The sequence below is a fragment of the Aedes albopictus genome, chromosome 2, assembly GCF_035046485.1.
Source record: "Aedes albopictus strain Foshan chromosome 2, AalbF5, whole genome shotgun sequence".
In the NCBI taxonomy this organism is placed as follows: domain Eukaryota; kingdom Metazoa; phylum Arthropoda; class Insecta; order Diptera; family Culicidae; genus Aedes; species Aedes albopictus.
Window position 1 is genome coordinate 372,256,574 of NC_085137.1, and position 22,522 is coordinate 372,279,095.

The following is a 22,522-nucleotide window of genomic DNA, read 5'->3' on the forward strand; positions in this document are numbered from 1 at the left end:
GTTCTGCAATCGTGTCAAATGTATGTCAAATGTATGGCCAATAATATCCATTGCATCTGCAAAACAGACTAATTGGCCAGATTTCATGGAAATGGTGCACCGACTGTTGCGTCCGGATGAGGCATGAGAGCTCATCACCTTGTCTTAGATTTCGGCGTGATTCAATCGCCCGAAACCCGTACGCAAGATTTGCAAAGCCCTTCGTCACTTTGATTAGTCTTATGAGGTTCCCGGAGAAGCCGTATTCTATTGAAAAATATCAGTCTTCAACGCATCACCCTTTACAACTAATTCATTTTATCTGTTGGAATTTCCGTATATGATTCGGAATTGTCATCTTTAAGGCCAGGTCGCTGTAGAATGGCGCAGATTCGTTGATTGCCCTTTCTGTCGGTATCCAAATTTCACTCGTATCTTTTCATCGACCTTGCTTTATGGGCGTTTGTGCAGATCTTGTAACCGCTTATGAATAGCAGCTTTCCTTTCGCATGCCTTCACACCAGTAGCAAATGGTATCAACGGATACATATTTGAAAGTAGAAGCAAAATAAAATATTCATGTAATATTTATAATTCATAAAATTTTCGCAAATATTAACCCTGTACTTTCCATGGTTGCACTAGAACACCATCAATTTTCGACGAACTCAAGACAAAAGGAATTAGATAAATATGATGCAATCTTTTTTAGAATATGATTGTAATCTCATAAGGTAAATCCAACTGACAACTATTTGTTTCGATAGTGGAACTATTGATAAACAATCAAAATACTATTCATCTAGAACTATTTTGTTTTTCGTTCATTTCGAAAAAATGGCCGATTTGCAACTACTTTTGTTCAGGCCTTTTTTCGTAAACGCTTTCTTGGCATAGTAATAGTCGTTTAAAGTCGTGGGAAGTAAAGAGTTAATCAAGTAGATGTTAGTCACTTTATTAAAAAAATGGCGATTTAACTTTTTTCAAAGCGCAACACAAAAACAAAAAAACTTCCACCTTAAAAATACGACAGGTTCTATACAACTTAAAAAGAAAATACACCATACATACCAAATAGGACCCGTGTCACTCCATGACAATAACACAATTACCTAAATATACCAGTCAGACAAGTTCAGATATTTCTTAAGGGTTTTGGTCACCGAACAAAATCAACAATCCCTGAATATATAATTTCAGATAATGTTCCTTTAATTGCGCCAATCGGTATTAAACGGTGAGATGTTGTTTTCACCCCTCACTGTAAATAAGTCCGTAGAACAAACTCTTGAAGAAATTAACAAAAACAGATGATACATATTTTCAACAAAACAACATTAAGCGCGATCAAGATCCGAAATAAGCGCTGCAACAGACGAAACCACGCGTTGGTTTTTGTAGCTTAAATTGTAGAAATATTTCTGAATAAATATCATTACGTTTGTGCTCAATTCTGAATATTCTAAATTAAACACTGCATGCAGTTTAAAATGTAGATCCACTGCAGCTAGCATGCAGTTGGCTTTGAATATAAGGAAATCAAAAACAACAAAAAAAGATTGCAAAGCCTTTTCCGCCTGTACCACTACAATGTACGGCTGCACACGTGTTTTGTTTTCGGTAGCTGTTTTACGCCGCTTTTCCACCGTTTCAGCTAATTTAGCCTCTGTCTGAAATAAAGAAAGCAGCATTTGTTAATTAATGATATTTGATGTGGATACTGAAATCAGGCCGCCATTTACATAAAGTTATTAAATTGATACACCCATTACTTGCCAAGGGGCTGACAAAGTGACAATAATTACGGTTTTCATCAAATCACACCTGATTAAACGGGTAAAATCTCAAAAGAGATTTTCACCCTTTAAAATCCTATTCTAGAGAATAAGAAAAAAACGAAATCCCACATTTTATGTAAATGGCTGGCTGGTTTCAGTGAGTTACTCTAGTGCGGTGTAGTTAGGGTGTCAATGAAAATGAACATAAACCGGTAGTTGACAATAACTCAAAACTGTTTTATTATTTTTTTCTATGTAAATTTTAGCTGAATCGGATATTTATCTCTCTCTCTTCTTGGCGTAACGTCCTCATTGGGACAAAGCCTGCTTCTCAGCTTAGTGTTCTATGAGCACTTCCACAGTTATTAACTGAGAGCTTCCTCTGCCAATGACCATTTTGCATGCGTATATCGTGTGGCAGGCACGAAGATACTCTATGCCCAAGGAAGTCAAGGAAATTTCCTTTACGAAAAGATCCTGGACCGACCGGGAATCGAACCCGTCACCCTCAGCATGGTCATGCTGAATACCCGTGCGTTTACCGCCTCGGCTATATGGGGGCCCTATTTATATTTATAAATGTTTAAAAAACATGTAGATACGACAGTATCTCGAAAATAACCTTCTCTTTTGGTAAAAGTTATCTTTTAGAGTGAGAAAAAAGGTGAGACTGAGATACAGTGGAGGGACCCAATCAATCACATGTTTGTTTAAAGGTGAGACTGAGATACAGTGGAGGGACCCAATCAATCACATGTTTGTTTACCGCAATGTTTCAATATGAGTTATTAAACCTCAGATGATTCGCACATGTGAAAAAAGCTGTCAAAAATTTTAGCAAGGCCGTGCGCAAAGAGGAAGGGGTGAAGGTGTTTCAACCCACAACTCCTTCTCCCCTTTTTGGGCATGGTCCTGATGAAGCATTACATGTTGTTTAATTTCAAAAACTGTTGATTACTTTTGTTTTTTAGAGTATCCATGTTATTCCCTTGCGTCTCATAAAAGTAAAAAAAAAAAACATAGAAATAGTTTTTGGATATTTCAGCACATCTCACATGTTCATTGTATACACCATCGTTGTCCAACCTTCGTTTCGTGAACTCCCAACTGCTTGCAGGCACACTTCGGTTGCTCAACAAAAGCGGGTTGACAACATACTGGAGGGTCGTGACCGTGAGAACCAAGGTTGGGAAACGATAGTAATCTTCAATATCATGCGGTGCAAGAAAAAATATCGCGCAAAGTTGTGCAAAAACGCCAACAGATATGCTCGGTGGCATTTAATCGTTTCGATATCTTCTGCGTGGTCAATCTTTAGCTAATATCCGCACTTATTGTAGAAGACACTATCATGATATGATGTACTGGCGATTTGAAACATTTTCACAGCTGTGGCTGTGGCTGGGCCCTTGGGGCCATAGAGGCTAACTTAGACAATATATTTCCAAAATGAATGCGGTAACATTCTCCAATGTAACAATGCGATTTGGTATTTTATTTATTTATCTTTTTAATGAACAGTTTCTAAAACAAACTTGTAAATCTAAGTTATAGTGGTGTTTCTGTCTTTGTATGCAACGTACCGGCTTATGGATTTCGTTGGCACCCTAATGTATAATTTAGCCCGTTTTTCAACTTTTTCTTTGCTGATTGCTCTCGATGAGAAACTCATCAAACTATTTTTTGATCATTTGAGGGAGGAGATTCATTCCTCTCCTAATTTTTTTTTTTTAAATTCAGCACAAACATTTTGAAGAATTCTGAATTTTAAGCTGGGCAGTTGGTTTTATGCCGTGTAATGAAATATAATATCAATATAACTCACGTTTATTGTAGTGATAAAAGACTCTTTACACATCAGTACCGAAGGTCGCGATTTTTTCAACCCTTTCTGCACAAACATCTGACGAAGCATATACGGGAGCACACTAAAGGCAACATAAATAGTTCGGTCTGTAAATAGGAAGCATGAATAAAATGAAATATTAATTAAATAATACATACTAAATTTAAATATTAACTAATATAATACATACCCGTCATTTCGATGTTTTCCTCAAAAAAAGTTGTCTGTATCTCACTGGCCAGATCGGTGTATTCCTCCATCGAGTATTTTTTTGCTTTGATAATGCGGCGTAGTTTTTTCATGAACATAGGGATTTTTTCGGTGATATTTCCACATGAAGGATTAATTTTTTTAAAATCGAAATTCACCTGTTTTTATACCGAGTGGAAAACGTTAGTTAATTTAAAGTTTATACATGTGCTTTTAGGTGTTATGTGTGTATTCCATAAGCTAATATGTACAGGGGATAGACAAAATGATCGGGACAGGCAAAATTTTCACCTCTCAAAAAATTTTCAAGTACCTAGCTGTTACTTTTCGAAAAGTTCATCAAATATTTAAGAAAGTTGATCATTTAGTTGTGTATTAGTGGTCCAATTTTGAAAAAGATCGGGCTATTCTGTACGAAGTTATAAAAATTCTTACAAAAAGGTATATTTATTCGATAGCCAACTTTGAGCTGTTATATCTCCGGATTCAATGAACCGAATGAAATGAAATTTTGACCAATTATGACTTACATAATGAGCTATAAAAAACTTTTGACTTAACTTAAAATTCTTAACATAAAAGAAAATTACAACGGTTAGATTATTTTCCTAATAAAACACAAAATTATCCAAAACTTCAACATCGTTTCAAAATTGAAGATGCAAATTATAGTTCATTTAAATTCCCTCTAAATGACTTATATATAAAACAAAACTTCAACATCGTTCCAAACTGAAGATGCAAAATATAGTTAATTTAAATTTTCTCTAAATGACTTATATATAAATGTGTTTTAAAGGAAAGTAACAACATAGCCGACAATAAATTGAGAAAGTAATGGGATGCATATTAAAAATAGTTCAATTTACGAAAAAATCGTAAAAAATAAATGAAATCGCTAGAACTTTTTCTCTTGTTAAAAATTTCAAGTTAAGTCAAACGTTTTTTAGAGTTCATTATATAAGTCATGAATGGTCAAAAAATCATTGAAATCAGTTCTTTGAATTCGGAGATATGACAGCTCAAAGTTGACTATCGGATAATTTTACCTTTTTCAAGAATCTTTATAACTTCGTGGAGAATAGCCCGATATTTTTCAAATTTGGACCACTGATACACAACTAGTTGATGAACTTACAGTAAAAATTTGAGAATATTCGATGCACTTTTCGAAAAGTTACAGCTAGTTGAACATTTTTTGAAAAGTGAACATTTTGCCTGTCTCGATCATTTTGTCTATCCTCTGTATGTGTATGCAACTGTGTCCATAAAAATAACAGTGAAAGACAGGGAAAATCATAATTGACCGGACAAACTTTGTCGCGTGAATTAGTTCTTCCGCGTCTGTTTTGCAGCTTCCCAAACTTACCAGTTCAGCATATAAACTGAAATGAGGAAGCACATCATAGTCTTCAATTTTAAACTTTCCCTTCGATATTTCAAATTGTCGCAGCGGAAAGGAATCTTCCCATGACTTTCTTATAGTTGAATGGTCGTTGAAGGACACTGTTTTTAAAAGCAGTTTTGCAGCTGAAACACGTAAATGAAAACAATATCAAGGAAATAAAAAAAAAACATTGATTAATTATTGTTTAAGATAACTGTCACAAAGTAAATTAGTTGCACTTGAAAATGAACAGCTCAGTACTGCAGTGACAGGCAAAATAATTGTGTTAGAAGAGAGCAAGAAATGTCATACGATCTGTGTTTATCTTGATAATTGATACAAATGGGGGTTGAATGTTATCATATTATGCGTGACGTATTTATGGATGCTCCCTTAGAGTTCGTCTATAAATGACGTAGCTTTTTAAGGGGCGAGTCTCTGGAATTGCAACGAATCGTATTAGGTATGACAAAACAGGCTACGAGGGGGAGGGGGTGTTGAAAATTTGCCAAAAAATGCTACATCATTTATGGACGGCCCCTCATTTTTATTATAATTCGAACACAAAACATGTCGGCACTCAAAACTACGTACATACCAATCAAAGAATGGTTTAAAAATTAAGGAGGAAGATGCTACCCCAACATGTGGACTAAAAAAGCATTCAATAGTGTTATTTTTCATAACATGGAAAACGGTTCATAACAGCGACCTGCGGTGACGTTTAACGTTACTATTGCAAAGGAATAGGATTCCAAGTCATGATAAGGGGATCTTCAGATTAATACGAGATTAATTGCAAGTGGTTGTTATTTTATGAATTGTCAAAATACCAACCTTGGCAGCGTTCTTTGATCTCTTCCGACATTGTATCCCAATCTGTACAGTCAATTTGCGCGGGTTGCGGCGCGGAGAGTTTGCTGCCTGATGGTTGTGGCGATGCTTCCTTTTTTTCTTTTTCCTTGCGTTGTAAGTTTCTATAGCGCATATACAATAAGCCCCCCGGGTGCATAGCGCCTTCCCGAGGGACGTACCATGTTTCCCGCCTTTCTGTCGGCAACTCTCTCACCACTAGTTCCGTCATTTCCGCAAACTGGCCAGCAGAAATTTTTCCTCTACTTACTTTAAAATAATGGCCGACTACAGCATTCTTTATCAGGTCGCGATGTTGGGGCTTATACGATCTGCCATTATTATCATAATATTCGAAGAATTGTCTGCCTTCTTCGTATTGTTCGCATATGCTTCGCAACGACTGATGAAAAATGATTTAAGATACATGTAAAATCTACTTTATGAAATCATAAAAGCCTGACGCAAACGACAGCGATTCAAAATTGTCACCAATTAAGCCGCTAGTACACAGGGTAAAATAATTGACCAAAAACAAATCAGAGATAAAACATCTGGTTTGAATCGATCGAATTTTCGTTAGTGTCAAACAGATGTTTTCTCTTGATTTCATTCCTTGTCAAATAATTGGCCCCGTTTACTCGAGGCATTAACATGAGCACGCTTCAATTTAGTTTGCTCGGTCACTAATTCAGTTCATATCACCCATAACAAACTGAATTAACCTAAATTGAAACCTTTAAGATATGATTGGAATTAGGAACGGTTACGATACTAATTCTGAAAATGAAACACCTTTGCTAACTCTGCAGAACAAGAAAAGATACCGAAATTATATAGCAAAAACTAAAATCAAGTAATCATCCGGAATTAAAACATATAATACTTTTTACTTTCTCCGATAGCATACAGTGTCCGCATGTTATCAATTCAAATATGTGACGAATTATATAATTTTTTCATCAGCATCAGCAATATCGCCAGCTGTTTTATGAAGAACTAAGTTTTATGCGAAAAACATCAGTTTGTTAATTTAAAAAATCAAGAAGTGAAAGACTGAACTTCTGTGTCAACTGACATGACAATTCCAGAACTCCGGGGCTAAATTAGGGCCTCTTTGGGAACATTTTTTGGGCTAATTATTTAGATTTACGTAACAACAAATCTCGTAAGAATATGACCGTTTGCTAAAAAAAAAATCATATCTACAAAGACCGACTTTTGATATTTGTTGTGGAGCGTGAAGATAAGGAAAAGTTTGAATTTTTGTAAAACTAGATAGACAAATTTTAAATTTCTTTTTTGTGATACATAGTACAATACAATTTAAATCTGGGAACGATCGCGTCGTGTATTGAGTACACACACCATGAAAAATATACGCTTGTTGTACATAGCGTAAGCGTGGTGTCGCTGAAGCTGGCTGAAGGCGCGACTGCTCGAGGGTTATATATAAATCAGCTTGAGAACATGAACGAATTGTACTAATACTCAAATAAAAAAAAATATAGCACTGATATGATTTTTTTTTGGAAAAGCATTAATTTTTCCACGGCACAACACAAAAATTGCGAACACTAGAAAAAATCGCAATCATAGTCACCGCATCCACGTTTTTGAAAAAACCTGATTTCGACATAGTTCTGCTATTCTGCTATTATCAACGCATCCCCTGGCATTTGCCCATCTGCGTTGTCTTTTCACTAGGCAATACGTCTACCAATTGATGTTTATGGGCTTGCCGGACCAAGATGATTCCGACATAGTTGCGTTTAAACTTTCAAGTATACAATACGCGTTCGCAAGGGAGCGACTAAATAAATAAAATAAAATAATAATGCTAAATAAATATAAATAAATTATAACAATAAATGGGGAACTAACGTATTCTCGGCCGTTTTGTTCTTTTCGTAATGTTTTTTTAAACCTATTGAACTCAAAATTGGCCAAACAAGCTTAGTTGTACGACCAAGTTTCATCAAATTTGGCACACAACATCCCTCATGATTAAGAGAACAAACCTGCCGATATTACCCTTTGTCGCCCAATAATACTAATTATTAATTTATATCTTTGCTTCTACTGCTTGCATCTTTATGAAAATTTGACACAGCATTCTTAACCTTCCGTAACTCACGCGGTTGGCCACCACCACCAGCACCACGCCAATGCTGAATCCAAAAAGTGAGATTTTTTCAATGTGTTATACAAAATACAACAGCGCGATCGCTCGAGGGATAAAAAACCTATACTTTAGTATTAGTAAAATTAAATTGTATTTCTTTCCTGATATCATTAAATATATACAACAAATCTAAAAAAAATGAAGTTGTACCATACACGCAGGCACTAATGTTCCCAAAACAGAATTCATTCCACCATTGATTTAGGCAATGTTTAGGTTGGGTTCAAAAGTTGTTCTCGTTTAAAAGGGAAAAGAGAAATAGATATGACAAATTCTACGGGCCCCGTATCATCAGTACTCGTTTTTCAAAGTTTAAATTTGACATCTTTCACATTTTTATAACATTCTACATTACTCTTGTCGTCCAAAAATGTATTCAACATGATATAAATGTTACAATAAATATTTATTGAATGATGGTTAAGATAAACAATCATGATTTCAGATTTTAAGGCATTTAGGCACACTATTCATCAAAGCTGCCGTACTTTAAACACCAACGCACTGATTTTTCAAAAATCTTCCATGATCAACAGATAAATGTTTGTAGATTGTTTAGCATACAAAGAATTTTAAATGTAAAACTTTACAACTCTGAGGTAAGGCTGGTCAAAGTATATGTGTTTAAAGCGTTGTAACGTCACGGAAAATCAACCTTTATGGAATTTATTCAAATTCGGAACAAGTTTCAAATTTGAAATTTTGTATGGTCTTTGTACTCCAGAATATCTTTCAAATGATACTAAAAGAAAGTTAATCGGTTCACTGACGCCTGAGTTTCACCTGGTTGAAGTTTGTGCTGAAAAATTCGAGTTTTGCAACGCGTTGCATACAACATTTTTTGCAATTATGAAAAAAAAAAACCCTAAGTACGATCAGACAGGTCTCAGCTAAAACCACGTGCGAGCATCAATGCGCACAAGTTCATTTTTTTTTCAATCAGGTAGGCTATGTTAATAAGTGTCACTCGGAGTCGCGTCGACAACGAGCGTTTTTTGTGCGGCTGCTTCTAACTCTACGTCTGTTTGGCTGATCAAATCACCAGTTGAATCGCTTCTATTCAGGTTCGATCTGCCGAACAGACATAGGAGCAGCCATCGAATAGACAAATGTATACGGAAGAACATTAGTGCTTCAGGAAACTTGTGAAAAGTGTACCATTGCAAAGGTGCCGAAAAGTAGTACTTTTCGGCACTCTTAAAAATGCCGAAAAGTACTACTTTTCAGCACTCTTGAGCTAGTCAAGAAAAGTATTCCATTTCTGCACAGTTTTGGCAATTGAAAAGTGTAATCTTATGGCACGTAATTGCAAAAATGTTATTTTTTCAACTAGTCAAAACTTGTAGGAAACTTTTTTGAGAAATTCTAATCATTTGCAAACCATTATAAACTTTTAATTGGCGTCGCCCAGTGGTGAAATCTCACGTCCAATGGTAAATCAGCTGTAAGTCTTTGATTTATCAAATAACTCTACGAAAGACACCAACTCTCTAAGTAATTAAGGTTTTTTTATCACTGTTAGGTCTATTTGTCTCTGAGATCACAGAAGTTAATTTTAGGATCGTAAGTGGTATGCAAATCCTCTGGTATGACTTTGGTTCAATAAATTCTCGCACATATCTTAAGAAGTTTTTACTTGAATTGATGACATAGCATAGATTATTGAAGAAATGTTTATCTCGACAGCGTGATGAGTTCTATGCTGAAAAATCTAAATATCTGGCGGTGCGAAGTAATGGATCTGAGGGGTCTAGTCTTTGGGATAAAATTGAAAGAATATGGGTGGTACTAAGCCGAAGATGGGCGCCGGTGTCATTAACATTCATGAAGGAGTATTCATACTGCTGAAAGCGATAACTTGGCCCTCCGAGCCATTTATCACAAAACGGATTTTCAATAGCATTAGGTTCCCTTGAATCAGTAAAGATAATGCAGTAATATATTCAGAAATTCGGGCGGATTTGGCTGATTATTCTGATTCTAACATGATGTGCATTTTCGTGACGTTACAACGCGAGCAGAACCCTGTTTGAAACTGAACGGGCGTTGTAACGTCACGAAATGTAAAAGTCGATTATCCAAAAACAAATCCGAAATTTATATGTTTTATTTCATTGAATTGAAAACAAACCAAAAAATTTCAATGGTGGAAAAAAAATTCAGAATAACATAAAAATTCGAGCAGATGTTTTCAGATGTTAGTTGCACGGTAGAGAGGGTCGGATTCTAGCGCGTTGTAACGTCACGCTACAAATACGCATTTTAAACACGTTTTTCTGATGATAACAAATTGTTCAATAGGTCAAATATATCAAAAATTTTACAAGGAATCTGAATATGAAAAAATATTTTGAGGTTTACAATCGTTTTCATGAGTTATAGTGGAAAATCTGGCTACGAATGCGTCAAAACGTTGTAACGTCACAGTAGAATGTGTCATATCTAGTTCGATTCGCTTAACTTCGAAAACTATGTAATAAAAAATGTCCCGGCGGAAATTGTTATGGTAATCGAGGTTGGCAAACGCCCTGTAATGTGTTGTAATTATATGTTACCGGTAATGCACCAAGTTTGTGTTTTTTTCTAATGCAGTATTTTTAGAACAAAAAATAACAAAACATAATAAACATTGTTTGACTATGGCAGGTTATGTGTAGGACAATCAATTTAAGGTTTCAATCAAGGTTATTTAAATTTCTTATTCTTATTCATTGAATAGTACATTGTCACTAAAATCATTTTAACGCAATTCAGGCTTATATGATTCAGAATGTTGTTATTTTACCAACCGTCGAGCTATGCACGATAGGACCAAGGTTTGTCTGGATACCAATATCATTAACCGATCTTTCCATCGCCTCCACAAATACGGCCCGATTCCTCAATTCCGGAATAACTTCACGTAATTCCATTGGGTGCTTCGACAGATATCGAAAATGACACTTGGCTAACCCTTCGCGTTTAAAAATGTTAATGTATTCACTCAAGTTGTTCATTTTCAAGAATTCCGCTGCCAAATCGTCAGCCATTTTTCGCCTACTACGCCAACTGATGAAATAAAAAAAAAGGAAAGGCAATACCTAGGAAGAAAGGAAACAATGTACCTATTAGTTTTTCGCAACATATTGTTGGCAGAAGTAGGAAAGAGATGGTTTGAGTTTGAGAATTCCAAATGCAAAAAGAGTTTTTTTTTTAACATTTTAAGAATATTGCATTTAGAACGATATGTTCTATCAAAGTTGGATTTTACAACGTTTGAAATCGTTTTTACTCCATACCGCTTATTCGATATATCCTATCTAGTTGAAAATTGAGACTGCACAAGCCTTTCGATGTTTATATGGGAATATTTTCGGAAAAACAAAGGATTCATTTAATCATCCGTAACACTTTCCCAGCTGTCTCATAAGGTTGATAGAGCCCTGGACCATCTAAGCAACTTTATTAGCTGCAAATTAGCCTTTGAACGAATTCAAATCGGATGCCTTACAAATTAGTTATTGGCCTGTTAAAAAATCGAACCAGCGGATCTATGACATTTGGTCGAAATCTATTTTTGGCAATAATTTGAGAATGTTGAAAGCTTCCAATATCTTGGTAGACAAATGGCGACCGATGGCGGCACGGATCAAGAAGGCGAGGGCAGCTTTTGCAATTCTTAAACTTGTATGGAAAAACAACCAGATTTGTCGACGCATTAAAATCCGAATTGTCAGCTCGAACGTGAAATTTGTGCTGCTATACACGCCAGTGAAACCTGGTGTGTATCAGTGTAGAACGCTTAACGACTGCAGGTCTTCATCAATAGATGCCTGCGCTGCGGTATATAATTCGGGAATGGAGGACTCACATTTGAATCCCCAACTTGGAGCGTCATCGTCGATGTCATCAAAAGCCTACAGCAACAGAAATTCGGGAGCGAAAGAGCAGGTGGGTCGGCCACACTCTACGAAATCTGCAAGCAAGCAAGACATCGCAGTAGAGTAAAGTGACCAGATGATCAGAGCTCCAACGCGGGACATTGATTTGGAAAGATGCATAGTAAGGTGAAATCATGATTTTCTTTTGTTAACGAACTCATTTTTTTCTACCAATCTTATCTTTCTGCGTTGTGAGTTTCGCAGAAGTGGGACAAACTCATAAACATTTTTCTACAGTCTTCAAAAGAACCCTGATAATTAAATCTAGCTGTCAAAAATGGCTTTAATATTTCAACTCTCAATTGCTTTCAAAATTAAAATTAAGGTGGTTCAAACTTCGTACACAACTGAAACAAAAATCGTTTATTACAGCATGCCGTGAACTCTACAATTTTTTGTAATTACTATTACCCTCAAAGTGCCTGATAATATTAACTAATCTAGCTTCTGTTTGTCCAATTTTGTCATTTGCGTACTATTTCCTTAAGTAGCTCGAATGCTTAAGGAAATAGTACGCAATTGATTAACTTATTGGATGAATTTAATTTACGAGCGTACTCGTTTGAACCGCCTGCCACTCAATGAAGGTTTTGATATTCACCCATTTGAAAAAAAAAAAAATAACAGTCAAAATAAATTCCCGATAAAAGTTTACTATACTGGGCTTGGAAAGATTTTAACTTCGGACAACAATATCCCCACAGTAATCAAAAAGTAGTTTTCTACCCTGAAGTTTGAACTTGAGACAGTTTCGTCTACTACCTTTTTAATTGTACTCTTGTCACTCTCTATTTTCTTCACCGAACTGTAAAATGATACTGCCTGACTGTGCATAAAAAATCAGCCAAAATAAAAAAAAAACATGCTTGACTGCTATTGCTCGATAAAAAAAGCTTTCAGCAGTTTAAACTTTACTGTAACCCAGAATCTTTATGTACTTTCTCGCAAAAAGCTTTCAGTTTTTGAACTCTGATGTTGAAAGTTCCGTTAATATGTTTGGTGTGATTTGTGCTTTGTACAAAACCGGTTTGACTATTTTGGCTTTGAAGTTACTACAATATTTTGAATGCTTGTTTATTTTTTATTTCAAACGCGTGACAGTTTTACGATTTAAGACGAACGCGGGACATAATTTGTCGCGGGACATTTGGTCAAAATGCGGGACTGTCCCGCGAAACGCGGGACGTCTGGTCACTTTACATTAGAGGCAAATCCTGAGGCTCAAGGCGGCGGCTCAAGGCGATGGCAGGAAATCGCCCAGGATGGAGATCTTTCAATTCGGCCCTCTGCATCACCGTGGGTGTCCAGGACTGAAAGCCTTGAGTTAACTTTACCAAATCAAGATGATAGTGTGTAACTATACAAGAATATCTAGTTTAAGTGTCGATGAATGTAATAAGGCTGATACAAATTTAATTCCAACTTTTTGTTTGTTATTAACTAGATTTTACATTTTGTGGGGGAAGATAAAAAAATTGTCATAATATCTGCTGTTGCAAGAAATTCTTTAACAAATCCGATGAGTTTTTAATATTTATCAGATAAAATGCTTTATTATTATTATCATCATCCCAACACCACACACACCCACCCCCACCTAAAAGAGAGATAAAACACATTTTGAAATACAGGTAATCTTTGATATAAATAACGTACCCTCGATATAGCGAATTAGGTATAACGTACATTTTGCCTCAATATAATGTACAACATTGATTTTTTTTTTATTTATTTCCAGTTATAATACAAAATTACTCCAATGAATGTATTGTTGCAGCATTAACCTTGTCACCCAGAATTAGCGCAAACTAGGAACGTTACATACATTATATCGAAGCAAATGCATTTGAACACCACTCCGCGCTGAAATCAGCAAAAACGCGCAAAACGCAAAAACCGCGAAAAACGCAAACTCCGCACCACCTGTTACGGTTTTTTTCGGCGGTATATTAAAAATATCACAAAAACATTTTACTTTTGAGTCCTTTTATATTATACTAGTAGAATAACTAGCCACAGAAGTCCAATGACGCGACCGTTCGTGTGACTAACATCTAGTTTGCCACGCCCTTACAGCGTCAGCAGCGGTACTAGAAGTGTCAAGTTAAATTTGTTTACCAAAACAAAAGGTCCTCAACAAGATGGTCACTAAAGAATAGTAAATTATTGCAATTAACGTTATTAAAATAATTAAACGAGAAAAGTGACTACAGCGCCATTGGAGTTCTAGTGTATTTCTATTATTATACTAGCTGTAGCCGGCAAACTTTGTCTTGCCTACTGCGTTTTTTGACGTTTCAAATTTCTATCCAAGACCAAGTTCCCGGTCACAAAATGTGTGGCAAATTTCCATGTTTTTTGCCTCATAAACCTTCCTTGGGTGAAAACTTACAGAACAAAACTATGACGATCAAAATCGGACCTTCCGTTCGCAAGTTTTGCGCGGTCTCACGTATGCCACTACATTTTTATATATATATATAGAAGATTACCTACCCAGAAAATGGTTTGATAATTCCGTGCACTGTGATAAACAGTGCGCCAGCCAAAAAACTAAAAAGCCAATTCAATCCACACTTTGTTGTTTGACATCTACTGGAAACAATAGGGTGGATTATCATCATACTATACTGATTTCATGTACCAGATGCGATGATATGTACCAGAACAACTATCAGAGTATGAGTGTGTTAAAGAACAGCAGCCCATTTATTGCACCCAGAATATACAAATAAGATCAGAAAGTTATCCATAAAGTATGAACACATACTCAATGGAAATGTGCAATATTGACACATTAGCATTTTCTATTGAATTGAAAATGTATCGCTTGAACATTATTTTTGGTCTGAACAAACGTAAAATTTTGCAGCTATCGATAATGATGAAATACATGAAGCCACATCACAACGTCCAAGGCCATACTGTCACGGTCATTAAGTCGCGTTTTTTTTGCGAAATTACGTTCAAAAGTGTGGATGCGTCATAATAGCCTATGTGCCTTCTTTCCTTGGACTTTGTGGCGTATCTGCATGTTCGGACGTTATGCCACGAAAAAATGCTCCATAAAGTCCTGGGACATTATGGCCTCGGACGTTATGATAGTGCGCCGAAATACATAATATGGGTTGAAATTATGCTTTGGAAACAATTATATTATAATTGTTTCAAAATCATAATTTCAACCCATAGAGAATGTAAAAAGCACCATCAATATTGCCGAAGTGCATTATAAAATAAAATATTCTTCAACGGAACATTAACACTTTTTGTTTTTTTTATTGAACATAATATGTTACGATATTATCGTAAGAAGCATAATCGCAACTACCTTTTGTCGTTAAAGAAATGTAAATAGTAGTAATCATACACATTGAGTTGTCCAAAAAATGTCTCACGAAACCTAATGCAAGCCTATCCATGTACGTGAGAACAAAAGATGTTTACAAAGTTCTCACAGATGGATTAACACGGGACATCTGAACACAAACCACTACCACACAGGAATTTGGATTGGTCAATAGAGAATTGCGGAGTATCGGATGGGCTGACAGCTAAAAATGAAAACACAGTATAAGTGGTAGTTAACGTTGTTTCGTCAAGTGTCGTCGGTGCTTAACACATTACTTTGTGTTCATTACCCCGTTCATCGGGGCACACTGGGGCAGGATTGAAAATGCACGGAAAAAACCTCTAGCTCGTCGAGATGTCGAGATCCACACTTGGTGTCTTCAGAGAAAATAATTCTATGAACAAGGTCGATATTCTGAACGGTAGCATATTTTTCTTACGTTATTCGCATAAAAGTCCTATAAGTCATTTTGGCCATCTTTAGCGGTATGGTGTCTTCGGCAAAGTTGTTCGGCTATTTATGTTAAAAAAGTTTGCCGAAGACGTCAAATTTCCAAAGCCTACTGTTCTTGAGATATTAGTCGTTTTATAAAATACCTACCTAAAATCGAGTTTTTTCATTAAATTACGTTTGTAAACGTTTGTAATAATAAAAAATACTAAAAAAAACATATATCAAAGAAATTAGTTGAAAAAAACAAATTATGCATTGATTTTTTATAGAAAGTTCCTGAAAATCACGCAAAATGTATATAGGACGTTCTTGCAGTCGGGCAAGTTCAGGCAAGTTTTTTCATCGGCGATCACCTAAAATATACATAAGCTTTCAAGTAAATTTGTTTCACCGACATGATATATGATGATTTTTTTAAAATAGCGTTCAAAGTTTATTGTTTTGTGTGAATTAGTACAACATTTTTGCACATATATTACCATGTTGTATGATGCCAAGTGAACCATGAGAAGTATAAATGCAATCTAGTCACAGGTTTAGTAATTTTTAAGCTTCAAACAAATGGTAAAACACAAACATTTCGGAAACGCCAATAAAACTTAGTTTTTAGATCATTGAACACACAAACAATGTTTCTATTAAATAAGATAATGATAAAACCAAGGCTAAATGGCGTGTTTAGGACATTTTTGTGTTTTACAATTTGTTTGAAGCTTAAAAATAACTAAACCTGTGCCTATATTGCAGTTATACTTCTCATGGTTCACTTGGCATCTTCTTCTTCTTCTTCTTTATGGCTCGATGCCCCCACTACTGGGATATGGCCTGCCTCGCTTCAACTTAGTGTTCTTTGAGCTTTTCCACAGTTATTTATTGAAGGGCTTTCTTTGCCTGCCATTGCATGAATTTGTGTATTGTGAGGCAAGTACAATGATACACTATGCCCAGGGAGTCGAGAAAATTTTCCCGACCGGAACGGGAATCGAACCCGCCGTCTCCGGATTGGCGATCCATAGCTTTAACCACTAGGCTAACTGGAGACCGACACTTGGCATCATACAACAGGGTAATATATGTGCAAAAATGTTGTACTAATTCACACAAAACAGTAAAGTTTGAACGCTACTTAAAAAAAATCCGGAGAAATTCGCGAAAAGGCCGTAACTGTCAAAATGTACACAATTTAAGTGATTAAAATAGTGAAAAGATGCTAGATTTTCCTGCTAAATACTCACAAACTTTCCTTGATATCACTTTTCTAACTATTGAAAATCACGGGTTGAGTAGAAGGCGTAATCCCATTCTGTGTCGCACGAAACAAAACAACAATTACGCCTTCCACTCCTGGTGTTTTTGTTTACGAAAGTAAAAGGCGAAACTGAAATCACAACGTAAACACGGCGATAGTGAAAGGCGAATCTGAAATCAAAACATAAACACGGCGAAAATAAACGGCGAAATCCTGTCAAAATCAAAAACAAGGCGAATAGTAGAAGGCGATTCTGAAATTGATATCGTTTCAAGGCGCATAGTATTGTGCGTATTTAGCATTATCGGGCATCAATTCGGGCGTAATAAAATAAATGCAATTTCTAGTGCAAATATTAACAAATTTCTTCTTCTTCTTCTTGGCGTAACGTCCTCACTGGGACAAAGCCTGCTTCTCAGCTTCAATGAGTTCAATGAGCACTTCCACAGTTATTAACTGAGAGCTTCCTCTGCCAATGACCATTTTGCATGTGTATATCGTGTGGCAGGCACGAAGATACTCTATGCCCAAGGAAGTCCAGGAAATTTCCTTTACGAAAAGATCCTGGACCGACCGGGAATCGAACCCGTCACCCTCAGCATGGTCATGCTGAATACCCGTGCGTTTACCGCCTCGGCTATATGGGCCCTATGAACAAATTTGTACTGTTTTATTAGAAAATCAAGAAAATGTGTCAGAATTGTGTCATTTAAGCTTGTTCATGTTAAATTACTCTGAATTACTCCTAAATAGGAATTGAAATTGTATCAGCAAAATTCGGTTGTTGTTTTCGCAATGTTTTTGCTTTGTCAGTTACGCCCTATTCGCGAATTACTCCGGAAATATCATGTCGATGAAAAAAAAATACATGAAAGCTTATGTATTTTTTAGGTGATCGCCTATGAAAAAACTTGCCCGAACTTGCCCGACTGCAAGAACGTCCTATATACATTTGCGTGATTTTCAGGAACTTTCTATAAAAAATCGATGCATATTTTGTTTTTTCCAACTAATTGCTTTGATATATGTTTTATTTTAGTATTTTTCATTAGGGGTGATACACAAATTATGTCACGCACACATCGACCTTTTTTAATCCCCCCCCTCTCCCCCCTATGTCACACTTTTTTATGGGACCTCAAATTTTTTTGTGGTTTCGACAAAAGTCTACGAGGGGGGGGGGTGGTATGAGATTGCAAAAAATGAGTCTTCGTAGTTTATGGGCAACTCCTTAGTTCTTTCTGGAAATGTCTGGGTTGCATCAGACTTCTTTAAAAAATAAATTAAAGAACACTGTGTTGTGATCAGATATCGCATTACATGTCTCAGCAAGTCTCCAGTCAGCCTTACAAACATTTCAAATAATTTCTGATTGACATGGTTGTGACCAAAACTCCTTAACCTATTAGGAAATCTCTGGTTAGCTTCTTTTTTTTTTTTCATAGTGATTACGGCGGTAGCACACTGTGCTTATGTTCTGACACCGCACCCTTTCCCTACGTTTGCTTCTATGAGCCTCTATTTTTGTTTCAACACACAGAAGTACGTAGGCATATCGTGGCCCAAGTCGACACTGTTTTGGCCTGCGTTGAACAAAAATAGTTTTAATAAAAGTTTCCCCTTTTTTCTTTTCGTTAATTTTTTTTTTGTAGTATGGTCCATGTATTTCGTTAGGTTCTTGTCAATTTGTCAGTTATTCAAAGTAGATCTCCAATATGTAGTCAATAAGTCAATTAAGTCATTCTGATCTGTTCTATCATAGCAGCTTTAGTCTTTGCTTTATTGAAGTGTAGTTTTATTGGAAATATGCTGAATATCGTTATTAAAAAGAGACGGCTGGAACTTTGTCCTGCTAGTTGTTCCGTCATGCACATACGTCATGTCTTAATAATGCCTAGGAGATTAACGAAAACACGTGTGTTCGGTCAGATGTCCATTGCGTAGAAAGCCAGGTTTCTAGCTGCACTCTGAATAGAGTTGAAACCTCTACACTAGACCCGAAGATAGAAAAGAGTACGTAATCTTTCAGAAGCAGTTTGCCAGCCGTACGCGGAAAATGATATCCATTAAGACACTGTTGCCTACTGACTCAGAAAGTTACGGTAGAAGGTTGGAAAGTTTTCAATTGGTCAGTCAGTCAGGATTTGCCTATGTAGTGTTATGGTCACACGGTTTGTGTTTGTCTTCTTGTTTGATTTTGTGGTATGGCTCTATATGTTTTTCTTCTCGTTGAGTCAGTGGTCGTATGTTTGTTTTTTTTTCATCGAATCAATCAAACCCTGTATGTTAAAATATAGTCGATCCTGTGTCAAATTGTTTTCTTGATTTCGCTAATCGTTTTCTACTTCTCTGTGTTCATCTCTTGTGTCCTTAAATTGTCATCGGTCCAAAACCCACAGAAACATGCAACTGAACTTCTGATATTTTTCTGTTGGTTCAAAATACCATCTAAGAGATAAACAAAAATACGTCAAGTTGGTCAGTTGATTGCAATAAAATTTTAAAATAATAAAGATTGCTTGTCAACTATTATGTATTCGTCCCCCTACAAATACTATGAAAAATGTTCAAATTCGTTCAATTGTCCTATCGGTCCTACCTAGATAAACCATGTCATTTTCTCAAGCGTAGCCTAGAAATGTCAACCTAGTCATACACAAGTAACGTTGTTCAGTTAATAAAAAGTAGTCAGTTTTTGTCCAAAATGTCACGTCGAACGCATTGACGTCAACAATGCGTTTAAGTGTTCGCACGTTAGCTTCGAATCTATCAACACAATTAAGTGCTGCAAATCTCCTTCCCACTATTAATTCTTCGGTCTATTTTAATTGATTTATTTAAAAAAAAAATATGACCAACTAACATTCTAAAAATTCGAAAACGCGACTATGACAATAATAAATTACTAATCAAAATCAACCGAGAAACGTGGGAAATAGAGCCCAAACAACATTTTGAAGTCAGCTGGTTGTAAAAGGTTCCAAAACCTGTCACAAATCCTACAATACTTTTATTAGGATTTGTAACGATCATCAAAACCTTCTTAAATTCAACCGACTTGGAACTATTGCTTGGGAATAGACTCTAATGAGCCCTGGCGGATCCTCCATGTTTATCGAGCATGTCTGATGCATATGATCAGCCATACTCCATCTGCAGCAGCCGGTTCGTGATGAACCGTTGGAGGCGCATTAAAGTGTTAAAAAGGTGATATGTTTCACTAAAGAACACTACATTACAATAATCAAAATGAAACTCCTTCACTTTAATACCGTCAACCCCTGCGAACTTGGCCAGGAAATCTCTGGTTAGCTTCAGACTAATATAACGCAAATTAGAGAAGAGCTGTATGCAGATCTTATAGAAAAGTAATGACAAATTGCCGTCAGAGTTATTGTTGGGTATATCCTTTTCGTGACGAACCAGCACAATTGTGCTGTTGAGCGATAACAGTTTTGCGTATTTTTTCATTTGTTTAGTCTTTGTTTTATGTGATGTCAACTGTTTCAATATTTCAGCCATAACTTATACTTGTATATGGTAAACAAACTTTTGTTTACGTTGTCTCTAAGATTTACCACAACAAGTTTAACAAAAAGTTAACAAAAACCGTAAAACATGAAACAATTTTATCTGTCGCTCATTTTTTATTTACTTTTTATCTGGGTAATCAAAGCTATAAATCTAAAGACAAAGAGTAACTACAAGTTTTTCTGTATGTTTATGACATACCAGCATATCTGGTAAATGCCAGTAAAGATCAACATATATAAGTGTACAAAGACTAGTTCTTTCAAATGAGGAAAAATAATTGTTGATTTGTTGGGGAATCTAAGAGTTCTGGAGAGCCAAAGTAAAGCCATTTGTATGGAGATTGCACATTTTTGCGTTCCGTTCTCAAAGGGGTATAGGATTTTTAAAAAAGGAAAACTAATTTTGGAAATCATCCCAGAGTACTTACATTTATTTTATATTTTCAAATGGTTTATAAAAGAAAACAGTTTATATAAATATTAAGTTAACATGACAAGCAAAGATTATTGTTTTTTTTTTTTTTCAAATAAATCTGATTTTTTTTTCAAGGAAAAAAAACAATTGATTTTAATATTGAAATAAAAATGAAGCATTTTATTACGTACTTGATTCTGTTTTGCTATTTTCCAATGCAAGCTCATTTGAACCGCACCAGTGGACGTTACATACCTCACCTCATGCTGCCGACCACGAACACTTGTGAAACGCACCTTCAAAAGAATCTTTACTCATTACATCTTCCATATTTAGTTTATAAAATTTATCGCATATCTAGCTTAACTTAGACTAACTGCACATATCTATGGTTGCTACTTCGCGGTTGACCCGAACTAATGACAGTTGCACAATGAATAAGCTGAATAATTGGCTCGGAGTTGTCAACATTCTCACTGTGCTTGCTTCAGAGCCTCTCTTTTTAAGTACAATAACGACGCTGGCCACGTCCATTCAGTCAGGTTGGGAGAAAGAAAGAGAATTAGTACCATGCTTTGTTATGTGAACGACCGCGTTTACCGCTGCGATTCCACCGAAGGCTGCAGGAAGGAGTGTTTGTTAGTATGTATCGTTGGGTCAGCATTCACATTGATAAAGTAATATGACCTTTTGATATGGCCGCCGCGCCATTGTTCGCCTTACGCGAAAAGCAAACAATCGACCACCGGCGTTAGGTAATCTCTCAACATTTACCAAAACCGACGTGGCATAACAAGCACACTAACTCGTCATTATTCGCGTCACGCGGGAAGCAAACAATCGTTGACTCGTATTTGGTAGTAGTATTATATTATATAGTAGTACTCATTATTTACTACAACCGACGTGGCAAAATAAGCAAATTAGAACAAGCAAACTAATTCACCATTGTTCAGTTCACGTGAGAAGCATCAGGTAATGGCTCAGTATTTACTACAGCCAACTTGGCACAACAAGTAAACTAACTCATCGATGTTCGCATGAAGCGGGAAGCAAACAATGGACAACTCAAAAATTTATCGTATGTCCAAAACAAAAACTCAACAGCATTCCAAAAAAAAATAGCAATTAAAAAACATTTTAAAGTTGTAAATTTTAATACACGCAAAATATAAATCTGATATCTATGAAAATATTTTGCACGTCCGAATTGCGACAAGAAATTAGATTATGAGAAATTAGAATGCCTGACTGCTACCAGAAGTTGAATAAAAATCGGGAAACATCTTGTCAACTCCAATGTTTAATAAAAGTTCGGAAAATATCGAGTAAAAAGACATCTCAAAAAAGTTATATGCCGGCT

The 22,522-nt window shown here is 35.9% G+C and overlaps 2 protein-coding genes across 3 annotated transcripts in view; one reads left to right on the forward strand and one right to left on the reverse strand.

Moving 5' to 3' along the window:
* Positions 1-22,522, forward strand: part of LOC115253623 (semaphorin-2A) — a 453,840-nt gene that overhangs the window by 144,569 nt on the left and 286,749 nt on the right. The gene's annotated exons all lie outside the window — the stretch shown is intronic.
* On the reverse strand, positions 1,204-5,328 carry LOC109415939 (uncharacterized). Its single transcript, XM_019689896.3, has 4 exons — positions 5,183-5,328; positions 3,794-3,971; positions 3,583-3,710; positions 1,204-1,649 (listed from the first exon to the last, which is right to left on the reverse strand). Exons 2-4 carry the CDS (start codon positions 3,909-3,911, stop codon positions 1,317-1,319), a joined length of 579 nt encoding a protein of 192 aa, XP_019545441.2. The 5' UTR covers positions 3,912-3,971; positions 5,183-5,328; the 3' UTR covers positions 1,204-1,316.

Coding starts and splice junctions, on each gene's coding strand:
- LOC109415939 (XM_019689896.3), bottom strand. CDS start 3,911: ATGTTCATGAAAAAACTACGCCGCATTATCAAAGCAAAAAAATACTCG. Junction 3,711..3,793: donor GGAAAACATCGAAATGACGG/GTATGTATTATA, acceptor TCCTATTTACAG/ACCGAACTATTTATGTTGCC. Junction 1,650..3,582: donor CTTTTATCACTACAATAAAC/GTGAGTTATATT, acceptor TCTTTATTTCAG/ACAGAGGCTAAATTAGCTGA.